Genomic DNA, 13693 nt, shown 5'->3' with positions numbered 1-13693 from the left:
TGGGGGAGGAACAGGTCTCAGTGGAGGAGGTGAAGGTTACGTGGCATGAGGAGCTGTGTCCCATTTTGGAGGAGGTGGTGTGGAGTGAGTCTCTCCGTAGGGTGAACGCTATCTCATCTTGCGCAAGGTCAAGTTTAATAAAACTCAAAGTGGTGTTCAGGGCACATCTCACCAAGGCCAGAATGAGTCATTTTTTTCCAAGGGGGTTGATAGGTATGAACGGTGCTCAAGAAGGCCTGTGAAGCATGCGTACATGTTCTGCTCCTGCCTCAAGTTGGTGAGTTTGTGGGGGCCTTTTTTCAACACCATGCTGGCAATTTTAATTGTGCATTTGGAGTCTTGCCCATTAGTTGTAATATTCGGGGTGTCAGTCCAGCCGGAATTGAGGACGGGTATGATAGCGGATGAGTTGGTTTTTGCCTCCTTGCTGGCTCGGCGGTGGATCCTGCTGAGTTGGAGGCAGATGGCACCGCCCAGTGCCGCAGTATGACTGGGTGATGATGGAGTTTTAGCATTTCGAAAAGTTTAAGTTCATGATGAGTCGAGCGATTGATGGGTTCAATCGTAGATGGCATCTGTTTATATGGCATTTTAAGGATCTGGTCACTGTAAGATGTGTTCTATTGGGGAGGGGGTTGTTATAATTGTGGGGGGAGGTTGTTTTTGGTGTTAAGGTTCGTTGAGGTTATTGAAAGATGCTTTATTGTTTGGCATATGTATAAAATGTTAAAAACTCAATAAAAATATTTTTAAAAAAAATAACATGCAATTGTGGCTTCTTCACCAATCAGATTGAAGGTTTCTGAAGAAACTACAGGGACTGAGCAGGAAGTGTAAATTAGAACGGGTGATTTCAGCATTAAATCAGCCAGAGAATGCAAAATAAAGAAGGAAAAAAGACTGCATTAAGAGCGGAGGAAAAGAAACAGAAAAAGCACTTTACTATTCAAAATGTTACATTTTTAAAAAACTCTAGCAACAATGAATCCTTAAAGGAATGGGAATCCACATCTGTACTAGTGAACATTCTGTGACAGGGAGGTTGATTGTGGTAATTAACGCTTTAACACTTATCATGTCGTTGAAATTACAAAACTTAAATATCTGCAGTGTGTTTCGTTTGGACATACTGCACAAACACAACAATGTCACGCCATTCAATGCCCGTCATCAGTGAGGCAGACAGGAAATAACAGGAAGTGTCCTTAGCTTTATCATTATTTTGAAAACAATATTTGGCCCATTGGACAGGGTGCACAAAAGCTTGGTCAACAAGGCAGGCTTTAAAGAGCAATTTAAGGGAGGAGTCAGCGTAGGACATGTTCGGGAGGGAATTTTAGGCCTTAGGACCTCAATGGCTAAAGACATGGCTGAGGATGGTGGCAGGAAAGAAGTGGGAGAAGTACATCTGGGATCTAGGTTGGAAGAATGCAGATTTCTTGGGGGCTGTAGTGTTGAGATCAGGAGATGCATGACCACGAGACAGTAACATCTTTATTATCCAGCATGTGAAGGGAATGGGCGGTGCTGGTTAATCCAAAATGCTGGTTAATAGAGAGTTCCTGTTATGCAATGTTTGTAGCATAAACTAATATGCAAGTCCTCAGGAGGTAAAAAAAAATATTCCTTTTTATTTCTAATCAACAACAGCATATTAAAACAATGTAAAAAATAAAATAAAACAGCATACAGGTACTCAAACGAATTAATCTTCAACATATCTCACAACTGTTCCCGAAGATTTAAATGGCAGGAGATTGTGCCATTGTCCCAGTCCTGGATGCTGTATTTATAAATCCCTGATGACAGCCTGCCTATTTACCTTCTCTGCATGACAGTAGTGTAGAATGTGCAACTGCATAACCTCTTGTGTAAGCAAATAACAAGTCTACCATTCAACCAATGTAATCAAATGTAATAAGAGTTGAAGCAGCATTAGTCCAAATTATTTTCTTCGCTTTTATTGAAATCTTCATCAGAGCCTTTTACAGTCTCCTTTGGCTTTTGAGGACATCACAACACTCTCCATAATTTCTGCATCGTGAACAGCACGCGTCACTTTAGTCTCCTCCAGCTTCAACCCACTCTTCCATCTCACTTTCGCGAAGTTTTCTGACTGGGTGTGTAGAAGGAGCATCATTCACCATTACCATTATTTCGATGATGTATTTGTTCTAGGCCTTATATTAAATTCTTCAAACTCTTCTTCATCAGCCATAACACCAGGCACCAATTTTCTCCAAGCCCTTCAATGTTGCACTTTTCACTGGTTTCCAGGCACAGGCCACATTGTAGTGCCTTCATGATTGATTGCCCCATCTCGTGAAATCTCTTTTGTAATAGTATTTAATATTCTGGATGGCAACCTGGTCCATCGGTTGAACTGGTGAGGTTACATTGGTAGGCATGAAATTGGTAAAAATCTTACCACTCATTGACTCAGATTCAAATTTAGAGTACCCAATTCATTTTTCCAATTAAGGGGCAAATTAGCATGGCCAATCCACCTACCCTGCACATCTTTGGGTTGTGGGGGTGAAACCCACGCAAACACGGGGAGAATGTGCAAACTCCACACGGACAGTCGCCCAGAGCCGGGATCGAACCTGGGACCTCGGCGCCATGAGGCAGCAGTGCTAGCCACTGTACCACCGTGCTGCCCTTATTGACTCAGATTCATGAGGTTGAGCTTGACGATTCCAGTAATAGAATAGCTTTGCTTTCCTCAGGCTTTCCTCTTCTGAAATATTCCGTCACTGTAGATGAAATATTCGTGAAAAATCTCTTTGTCCTTCCATACGTTAATCTGCACATGGTAAATGACAGGTAACCGTGCAACACCTTGAAATGACCTACGCCGTTTGAGTTTTCCAACCACCAAAAGATTTATTTTATGCGAGCCTGTAGCGTTTGCACACTTAAGCACTGTAATTCTATTTCTATTCTGCTTCAGACCAGTAGAACCAGATTCACTCACACCTGCCAGGGTAGAATTCAGCAAACGTCACCAACATAAGCCAGTTCGTCTGCATTATAAATGTGATCAAGGGATCGATTTGGGCAGCTATTAATTTGTTCAAAAATTCAGTGTTTTTCTGCAGTTTTATGGTTAGTAGATTTTTCTTCATCAGATACAGCTAACTTTCCAACACCGTGATGAAGTTTAAAACATGAAATCCATCCATTGGAAAATGTATGTGGTTCAGTCCATTTAATTTCCTCATGATATTTTTTGCCTTTTCAATGAGCATTCGATTGAACAACCCTCCTATTGTTTCAACATAAACCATCCACATGAAACACTGTGTAGCAGCTCTAACTTAGTAGTAGCATGTAGATCATCGAATTGAATTCCTACAGTGCAGAAGGAGGCCATTTGGCCCATAGAGTCTGCACCGACACTCTGAAGGAGCAATCTACCAGGCCCACTCCTCCGCCCCATCCCCTTAACCCCACCTATTCTGCTTATCCCCGGACACTAAGGGGCAATCTAGCATGGCCAATCCACCTAACCGACACATCTTTGGACTGTGGGAGGAAACCAGAGCACCCAGAGGAAACCCAAGTAGACACGGGGAGAATGTACAAACTCCACACAGTCACCCAAGGCTGGAATTGTACCCGGGTCTCTGGTGGTGTGAGACAGCAGTGCTAACCACTGTGCCACCATAAGACACTGTAGAATATGGTGTCCTTCAATAGCTTTATTTGATTTGCAACCAGTGAAAAACGTCAGCAACTGTTCTCTTTGATGATCCCCGAGATTGTATTCCGTGGATGAGCCGTTATTATATTCTTTCATCGAAACCCTCCAATTCTTGCCCTTTTCAATACGTGTACGGATAGATGTCAATTTTCTGCTTTTACATCAACAGAATCTTTTGTGCTTCTCACCTCAGCTTCCCCTGGTTTATTGGATGTCCTCGTCACAGGATGGGGTTTCTAATTCACGCAGCAGCAAAAGTAAAAATGACCATGATGGCTACAAACAAGGAGGACTACGTGGCTCTACTGGAAGCTTGCCTCACCATTCTGAGATGACTTGGGAAATGTTTGGGTTCTCGATAATGTTATAAATGCTTCCAGTTGGTAAAGAGATGATTTGTATTACGGGACTATCAGAAATTCTGGTTAGTCGAGTATTCTGGTTGGTAGAATGCTGGATAATACAAAGCTTACCATAGTTACCTCAAATTATTAGCATCTTAACAACATGAATGCAAGTTGCAGCACTTCAGAATAAATTAAATAATCTGCTTTTGTTGTCAAATTAAATTGTACTGAGTTCGAAAGATTCAGATAGAACTACTCAATGATAATGTGACACTCTATCTCTCTTCAGAATACAAATTGGATCTTCAGATTTCAAACATAAATTTATCAGTTTTAAAATTAATGGCACAATCAACAGTCAGGGTAGCTTTGGATGTTCTGCCTTACACGTTGAATAGGTGGAGGTGGTAACTGATATCAGAAAAAAGATGTTTCTGTGACACCTCAATTAATTCTTGTTTTCTGCTTGTGCATCCAATTACTTTGTCTTTTGTTTCTGTTGAACTATAATGCCCTTAAATACTTAATCAATCCAGATCTTCAATAAATGTTCCTAATTCATCATTGAGATGCATGGGTATTGAGCTTTAATTAAAAATGACCTTTTACAGAGAAGCAGGTCGTTGTTCCAATCTGTTGTACTATGCAGCAAAAAGGCACAAGTTTATGCCTGCAATACAAATTCTTAATTTTGGCTGTGTCAGGTTGATGTCATCCAGAGTCTACATGCTTCCTCACAGGGAGTAATGCAAAAATTGACAGGAAAGTCAACTTTAATGAACCTCCCAGCAGGAAGCTCAAAAGCAGTACTGGCAGATGATTATAAGCCTCTTGACTGGAGAATGATTTGAGGTAGCAGGAGATCTAAGATGGGAAGGCAGAGAGAAAAGAGCTTTTTTCGAAACCTAACAATATTAACATCGATTGAATGCCACACATAGACAGAAACAAGTAAAAAAAAACTTTAAAAAGATAGAGATCCTCCCAAAAAGGCAACTTGATCCACAAATTGTACACTTGTATACCAGAATCTCAATAATGTCTGGGGGGATAACTACCACCACTGACTTTTGTCAGATATTCAATTTTGGGTTCCAATATGAGTCTATTCCACCATATTTCACATATACCATAGATGTTACGATGTAGATGTAGAAGCATTTGAGGATTGAAATGCCATACACAAGCTCATGAGTACTATCTTGGTTCTCTGCATGTGCAACAAATCTGTACCGGGAGCAGACTCGATAGACCGAATTGCCTACTTCTGCTCCTACATCATCTGATCTACAATGCTTGTTCATATGGTAAAGAAGCATACAGGAAGGGCAGCATGGTGGCGCAGTGGTTAGCACTGCTGCCTCACGGCGCTGAGGTCACAGGTTCGATCCCAGCTCTGGGTCACTGTCCGTGTGGAGTTTTCACATTCTCCTCCACAACCCAAAAGATGTGCAGGCTAGGTGGATTGGCCACGCTAAATTGCCCCTTAATTGGAAAAAATGAATTGGGCACTCTAAATTTAAAAAAATAGAAGCATACAGGATATTCTTGCCCTCCGTTACAAAATGTAAATCAGTGTAGCTGGTTTTTCATGAGTTTACTTCACTCGCAGTCATGTCAATGCTGAAATGCCTAAGTAGCTCACCTGACAGGCTTAATCTGGATCTCAGGGCGCTGCACGGAGGGAGCATTCAGTTGAGATGGTCGGTTTATGGGATTCGCCGGCAGAGGTTTCTGTGGAGGACTGCGCATCAAAGGACCCTGCAGTCAACATAAACAAAATAGTGCTGGTTGCTTAAGGTTTGAGTAGATCAGAATAAACAGGGAGAAAACAAATAAACTCCTGTATTGCTCATAAATGTACACATGCAGAAGTGCTGGAATTCCTTGCCAGTTTGGAAGTGAGGGTAAAGGAAGACAAAGAAGTCGTGGGAGGTATGAGGTGTTGGTGGTGGTTCCAAAATAGGAAGGGACAACGCCATGGGGGGATTTGAAAATGAAGTTAAGAATTTTTAAATCTATGCGCTCTTAACTCGAGCCAAAGCAAACACTGGATGATGGGTGAGGTGGACCTGGAGTGAATTAGAATACGTGTAGCAGGGTTTTGGATGAGCTCAAGTTTATGCAAGTTAGAAAGTGCGAGGGTGGCCAGCATAGTAATAGAATAAACAACTCTGGAGGTAACAAAGACATCCACGAGGATTTCAGCAGCAGATGGGTTGAAGCAAGAGCGAAGACAAGGTGGTATTTATGGAGGTGCAAGTGGGTGGTCATTGTGATGGAAAGGATGTGGGGTAAGAGTCCGTCTAGGGTCAAATAGAAGACTGAGATTGCGAACAATCAGGTTCAGTCCGAGACAGAGGCCAGCAAGAGACTGGAATCAGTGACTATAGAGAGTTGGTGGTGCATTTACATTATTTTATGTGAAAATAGTTACATTTAATTAGTAGAGCAATATTCGTCTCACTTTAAATGCCCCGACTGAATTTTATTAGCTGCAGTATTGTAGAGAGTTAGTGCTTTTTTATGTTTTAAATTATAAATGTGACTTTCTGCTGTGGAGTTATTTTGTTTGCCAAATGGTGACAGTTCCAGGTATATTATGCTCTTGGAATCAGATGTAGTGAGCTGCCACTAATACAAATCGAGGATAATAATGGGTCTTCTGCTGACTAATGACTATAATTGGGAGTGTAATTTACTTGTAATCTGTAAAATGTTCTGTTTGCTGTTCATTTACGAAGTGCCAACATACTTAATAACAATAATTGCTACATTCATTATGGTAAATAATAACCTTTTACGACTTTGGTTTAATAGGAAGAGATTTAGCATGTTCCGACAAAGAAAAAAAATAGTAATTGCACATAAAAAAACCACAAACCATTTCCTTCCTCCCTCCCCCACATGTAATAGAATAAAACACAATGTTATTTTCTAATCACATTAACCGTAATATAAATAAATATTATTAACAGGTCTATCAGAATCTGACCAAAGAGAAAAGATAGGTTACCATTTCATGGGTAAAGTAAGGAAAAGTTAACCATTTCTTTTCTTCATAAATATCTGTTTTTCTTTCTTTTTAAGTGATCCAATTTATTTTGGGATCTTTAGACATATTCAAATAATTAACAAAGTAAATAGAGTTCCAAACATTAGAGTCAATGTTGCCATGGTAATATGACATACAAGATCTTTTATGATATTTGTGTGTAGAAGATAGTGGAATGATGAAGTTAGAGACGGATTGGGCATGGTCGAATGGCCTCGTCGTGCCCAACTTACCTCTCATGATGCTTGTGATGCCTCACGAGATCTAACAGTTAACTTCAATTAAATATGTCTCCACTGGATTCTCCCAAGGCCCGGGATTGAACGTCCATGCCTGGGATATCTAGCCGTGGCTCCATTTTGCACTGATTTCCACAAAAGTGGACCGGGCGTAAAGCATCTTGGGGATGTCTCCCAGTTGATCGGAGGTTCTTGGGTGGTCGGGTTTTGGGTATGGTGATACCCTGGCATGCCTGGCTGGCAATGCGAATGTGCCCAGGTGCCTGGTAGTCCGTGACAGGGATTAGGCCCAGGGGGTACCCTGCCCTTATGAGGTGGGCTGAGGGGGAACTCGAGGACCCCCAATCGGTAATTGGGGCATTGGGGTTCCGGAGACCACGGTAGGAGGTCACGAGATCAGGGTGACATTTAAAATGCCACCCCGATCTCTTCCTGTACTGACGAGCTGAGCCTGTCAGTGCAGGAAATGAGTGTTGCTGACTTTCTCCTTGGTTCAATTACTCTGTTTTATTACCTTTGCTCTCGAGTCGCCAGGTATCTTTATGATACCGCCACGAGGTTCAAGTCCGAGTAATGATCAATAATCCAATATACCGCTTAGTAAGATTCAACTCAAAGCACATTTATTATACACAGTAATCGCTACTCATGCACAAATTATACGTCTGAGCTACTTCTACAACCAACAGGCCTATACTTAACTTTGGACTGGCCCACCAGGCCAGGGGAACAAATGGCCTTTTGTTCTGGTTCTGAGTCTGCGGGATCTGAAGTTGGTACGGATTGGTAGCTAGGAGCGCCTATCTCGTAGCGAGCGTTGAATTAAGACTTACGTTGTTCGGGAGTCACTGCACCGGTCACGGTCAATGTTGGTTCGTGTTGCTGGATGACCCGGGCAGGACGCAGAGATGAAGAGAGAGCGATTTGAACTTGGGGCTCAACTCTTATAGTCCCCAGGAGCTTCCCGATTTTTGGGGCAGACCCTGTAGTGATTGGATTTTGTCCCAATCGCTCGGTTCGATTTTCTCCAATACTGGAGCGGTTCCCTGATCGATGGGCGGTCTTGAAGTGCTCGTTCACCTCCTTTGTGTTGGCTCCTGCTGGCGCCGAGGAGTCTGGCTTTGCTTTGTCTGTCCAAAATGTTACTTATTGTTCCCGGGGATTGCTCATCAGTATGCAGATGGCTGCTACTTTGTTATGCTGGTATCGATGTTGTCTGGCCTTTGCAGAGGTAAATACACAGCAAACCTGCAGCTGCTGGTTTCTGTCTATGTTGGCTGACTTTCCCATCAGCCTTTGCCGTTCGCCGTTTTAAATCGGGAGTTGGCCAATTTAGGTGGCTACAATCCCTCCTTGTGATTCTAACACGAAGCGTGAAGGATCACATAACTACGTTGCTTTCCATTCCCTGACCTGGGGAGCACTTCTTTCATGGCCTCTACACTGACCATAGCTATGCAACAATTTTTAACTGACAATTCTAAGGGGCGCTATGTCAAACAGGGACATGCATTACAAAACAAAAAAATTGGGAACCTCTAACTATTCTTAATACACCACACTCACTGAAACATTTCATCACTCTAACTTCCTCAACCATACAGACAAAATCAGAGCAGTTTGTACACATTATTCCTGGCTTGCCAGTCAAGCTCAGGATCGTACAATTGCTCATGAACATTTCTTTACATTTCTTTATTTACAATAAAACCGCAAATGGATGCTCTTTATTATAGATAATATTATAGATGGGTCGGGGGTCTGGTATCGCCAATACCAGTAAGGATTCTATTACATAGGACAGGGAGTACCAGGTTATAAACCTGGCACACCAAAATGGTGTGGTTTCGCTGGTGACTGGGCTCTGGGTACTGTGGGGAAGTGAATCATTAACGGCTGGGGGGGCTTGAGATCATGGGGTTCGTGTTCACGCGTAACAAAATGTCCATTGTGATAATGAACCATCCGAAGGAAGTCCTCATGGTGCTTCTTCTTTCCCTTCTCTTCTCTTCTCTTCTCCGGTCCTGGAGCTTCTGGAGTTCTGTGGAATCAAGCATAGTGTCTGTAACTATCATAGATTATCATAGAATTTACAGTGCAGAAGGAGGCCATTCGGCCCATCGAGTCTGCACCGGCTCGTGGAAAGAGCACCCTACCCAAGCCCACACCTCCACCCGATCACCATAACCCAGTATCCGCACCCAACACTAAGGGCAATTTTGGACACAAAGGGCAATTTAGAGTAGCCAATCCACCTAACCTGCACATCTTTGGACTGTGGGAGGAAACCGGAGCACCCGGAGGAAACCCACGCACACACGGGGAGGGTGTGCAGACTCCGCACAGACAGTGACCCAAGCCGGAATCGAACCTGGGACCCTGGAGCTGTGAAGCAATTATGCTATCCACAATGCTACCGTGCTGCCTCCAAACTATCTTGGTTTAACATCTCGTACGATAGTCTGTCTGTCCTTTAGTGCCAATTATTCCCTTTATAATTGGTCACTATGTGTGACTCCCTCATTTTTTTTTCAAAAACCGAATTTTAGGACAAGACACACTTTCAAATAATGAACCAGTGCGAGCCGTCTCGCAGACTGCGATTTACCATCCAAATGTTTCAGGATGTAAATAGCATGTGGTTGGCAACCTAAGGGTCACCTGAAACAAACCAAAACTTTTTGAACTAAAATTTCCAAAATGAGGTGCGTATGGGCCGCGACGGGTAAGAGTTGGATGGAGTCCCCGGGTAGGACGGCTACCAATGACGTGTCTCTCCTACCCGAGCGTAGTTGACCAGAGGGGGGTTCCCAGGCAGGGCGGGTCCCAATGCCGTTTCTCCACTGCCTGATCAACCGACAAGAACGGGCAAGAAATGTAGTCATCGTGGGAGGCTGCCGTATTGGTTCCTTCCTTGAACCAGAAGAGCAGTTACGAACGGGCGTGTGGTATCTGTCGACAGACGAGTTCCGCTGAACTGGCGTCTGGGACAGTAGCAAGTCTCTGTGGGCAAGTCCTCAGAGGTTTCGGCCGAAAAGGCGTGGCGCCGTGAACATTTTTTTTTCCGGTCTGACATACAACATTTAACAAACAGTACAAACAACATGAAACATGCTGCAGGTTCCATCAGAAAGGACACTGTTTCTCCCAAGCGGTTCCTTTAAAACATCATCTGGACAGCTCAGTTATCGGTTGCGAAAAGGGTCGCAAAGGGGTTCTCGTTTTGGGAGTCAGACTCAAGGTCGTCATCTTCTCCCGGGTGCCAAACTCTTGAATGTATTAAGGTTGATAGGGCTGCATGGTGTGATTTGGGGTCGCTCTCGTCGTTTCGGACGAGTCTGAACGAGTTGTCTCTGTGCCAATAGGTGGCGTCTAGTTGTGTGGGATGGAATCGGGGTCGTCATGGTAGTTCGGTGGTCGGTGGTGGGGTTTGTTTAGGAAAGTGATCATGAAGGGATCACTCGCATCGTAGTCGGATTCGCTGGGTCACCTCGGGGCTGGTCAAGTCTAAACCTAACAAATATTCTGTGCCTTTCATGGGGCGTCCGGTCATGAGGGTGTGTGGGGTGTAACCTGTGGAAGTTGAAATTGTGTTACGCAAAAACATCAGCGCAAAAGGGAGGACTGAGTCCCAAGTGGTGTTGTTTTGCTGGACCATTTTTCTGAGGGTGGATTTTAGGGTCCGATTCATGCGCTCCACGATACCACTCGACTGTGGGTGGTATGCTATGTGGAATTTTTGGGTGATGCCAAATATCGTGAGGACGTTCTGCATGACACGTGCCGTAAAATGGGAACCTTGGTCGGATTCAATGCTGCGGGGGAGTCCCCATCTCGTAAAGATGTGGTGGGTCAGATCTTGGCTGTGGTCTTTGCAGTGTTCGTTCTGGATGGGAATGCTTCCACCCATTTTGTAAACGTGTCTAACACAACGAGTACATATTTATAACCATTCCTGCAAGGGGGCAATGGTCCTATAAAATCAATCTGGAGGTTAGTCTAGGGGCCATTAACGGGTCGGGTGTGACTAAGCTCAGCCTTTTTGGCATATCTGTCCAGATTATTCTGGGCGCAGATAAGACAATTCTCGATGTAGTGATTAACATCATCCTTTAAATTTGGCCACCAACAAAGCTGCTTGAGGTGGGCTGTAGTGGGATCGATTCCCTGATGTCCATGACCGTCATGGAACAAACAAATCAGTTGGTTCCTGTCCTTTTCAGGAACCACATAAAGGGTGTCTTTTAACACCACACCGTCATGTGTGGTCAGAGCATTTTTAAATCTCTCGTAGGGTGCTGGATATTTTCCTTTTCCAATCTCCCTGAGATTGCTGCCCTGCTTCTGGGCCTCCACTAGATCCTTGATCTTTGTCTGCGAGACCTGAACTGCATTGACTGCTGCGCTTTCAGGGGGTGTCCAAAAGTATCCATGCCTGGAACCTGCTTTAGCCAGTGTGTCGGCTTTCACATTTCCAGGGGGGGAGGAACGATGGTGACTTCGAACTTTGACTATCCCAAAAGTCCTGTTCTGTGCTTTCTCTAAGATGTGATGGAGCAATGGGGCTGAGGGGAGGGGTTTTCCGTCTGCGGAAACAAATCCTCTTGCTTTCCACAGGGGCAGGAATTCCGTGAGGCTGTTGCAAACATAGAGGCTATCCGAGTATATGTCTGCTGGGCTGGGGAAGGAATCTGGGTGTTCCACTATATATGCGATGGCCGCAAGCTCTGCTGCCTGCGCGCCTAAGTGGCCTGGGAGTTTTATTGATATTTCCTCGAGGGCGCGTCCCTGTGCGTCCTCGACATAAATACTGCAACCTGTTATGCACTTCCCATCCAATACTGTGGAAGATCCATCCACATAGATCTTTATGGGCTCGCACGTGTCTGTGTGCTGGGGGCTCTGGGTTGAACTACCTATCTTTCTGGGGGGTGTTTTAGCAATAAAGGGGCTTGTGTTGTGGTGTGGAGAGATAATTTCACATTCATGGGGGGTGCCGGGGTACTGTAAATTGTCAGCTAAAAAGGTGTGCGTCTTTGTCCGTTTAACAGTGATGTCCCGTCCCTGCAAGAGAAGGGTCCATCTAGCTGCTCTAATCTGGCTTACTGTACCGTCCTTGAGTCGTTCATCCAGTAAAGGTTGGGTGGGGGTGTGTTCGGTGAGAATTGTGATGGGGTTCAGTCCGGTAATATACGAAAAATACTGAACTGCCCAAAATACTGAGAGCAGGTGCCTCTTACAGGCTGAAAATCCCTGCTCCACAGCATCTAAAGTTCTGGAGGCGTAAGCCAGGGGCCTTAACTGGTCGTGCCGTTCCTGAAGGAGCACGGCCGAGAGGGTGCGGTCTGTGGTCGCTACCTCTATGGCGTAAGGGGAAAGTGGGTCTGGAACTTGTAATGTGGGGGCTGCTGTGACTGCCTGTTTTAAAGAGTCCACAGCATCCGTATGCTGCGGAAGCCATTCCCAGGGGGCTCCTTTCTTTAGGAGGTTTGAGAGGGGTGCTGCCTTGCTGGCGAAACCGTCAATGTGGTTTCGGCAGTAGCCAACCAGTCCTAAAAACGGCCGGAGGGCTGAAACGTTCTGGGGAAGGGGCAATTTAGCAATTGCGTCAATCCTTTTATGCTCGATCTCACGTTTACCGTGTGTGATAATTGTTCCCAAATATATCATTATCTTCCAAAATCTGGGCCTTTTTGGGGTTGACTTTACATCCAATTGAGTGTAGGAGTTCCAGGAGTTCGGACAGAAGCTCAATGTGCTCTTCCTTGGTGTCTGTCTGCAGTAGTAGGTCGTCTACATACTGAACCAGACATTCGGGGCGAGAGAATTTGGCTAAACCATTTGCCAGCTGTCGGTGGAAAGTTGTGGAATCCTTGTGGCAGTTATGTCCACGTGTACTGCTGATTTTTAAAAGTGAAGGCAAATTTGTACTGGCACGCCTTTGCCAATGGAATGGACTAGAATCCATTACTGACATCCAAAACCGTGAAGTATCGGGAATTGACTCCTGCTTGAGCATGGTCTCAGGACTTGTTGCTACTGTGGGGGCTGCTGCGGGGCTGATTTTGTTGAGTTCCCGGTAATCGATGGTCAGTCGCCATGATCGATCGGGCTTTCTCACTGGCCAAATTGGGGCATTATTAGTGGAGGCTACTGATCTAAGTACGCCCTGCTCTAATCAGCTTTCTATTACCTTTGAGATTTCTCCCTCTGCCTCTTGGGGAAATCCATACTGTTTTGGGGGTCTAGGGTCAGGTCCTGTTATCTGTACAGAGCCAGTCATCCGTCCACAGTCGTGCTTGTGGGTTGCGAATGCTGCCCTGTTCTTTTGCAGAACTGCCCTAAC

At 44.6% G+C, this 13693-nt stretch overlaps 1 protein-coding gene across 3 annotated transcripts in view; it reads right to left on the bottom strand.

Moving 5' to 3' along the window:
• The window catches only part of LOC140393136 (disintegrin and metalloproteinase domain-containing protein 12-like), a 597415-nt gene that overhangs the window by 9096 nt on the left and 574626 nt on the right, over nt 1-13693 (bottom strand). For all 3 annotated transcript variants that reach the window (XM_072479211.1, XM_072479210.1, XM_072479212.1), the window contains one exon: nt 5699-5814. In XM_072479211.1, the coding sequence (XP_072335312.1) occupies nt 5699-5814 (116 nt within the window). The remainder of the gene's footprint in view (nt 1-5698; nt 5815-13693) is intronic.

This window comes from Scyliorhinus torazame, chromosome 16, assembly GCF_047496885.1.
Source record: "Scyliorhinus torazame isolate Kashiwa2021f chromosome 16, sScyTor2.1, whole genome shotgun sequence".
In the NCBI taxonomy this organism is placed as follows: domain Eukaryota; kingdom Metazoa; phylum Chordata; class Chondrichthyes; order Carcharhiniformes; family Scyliorhinidae; genus Scyliorhinus; species Scyliorhinus torazame.
Note: the sequence above shows the minus strand (reverse complement) of the source record. Positions and strands in the feature narration are given on the sequence as shown.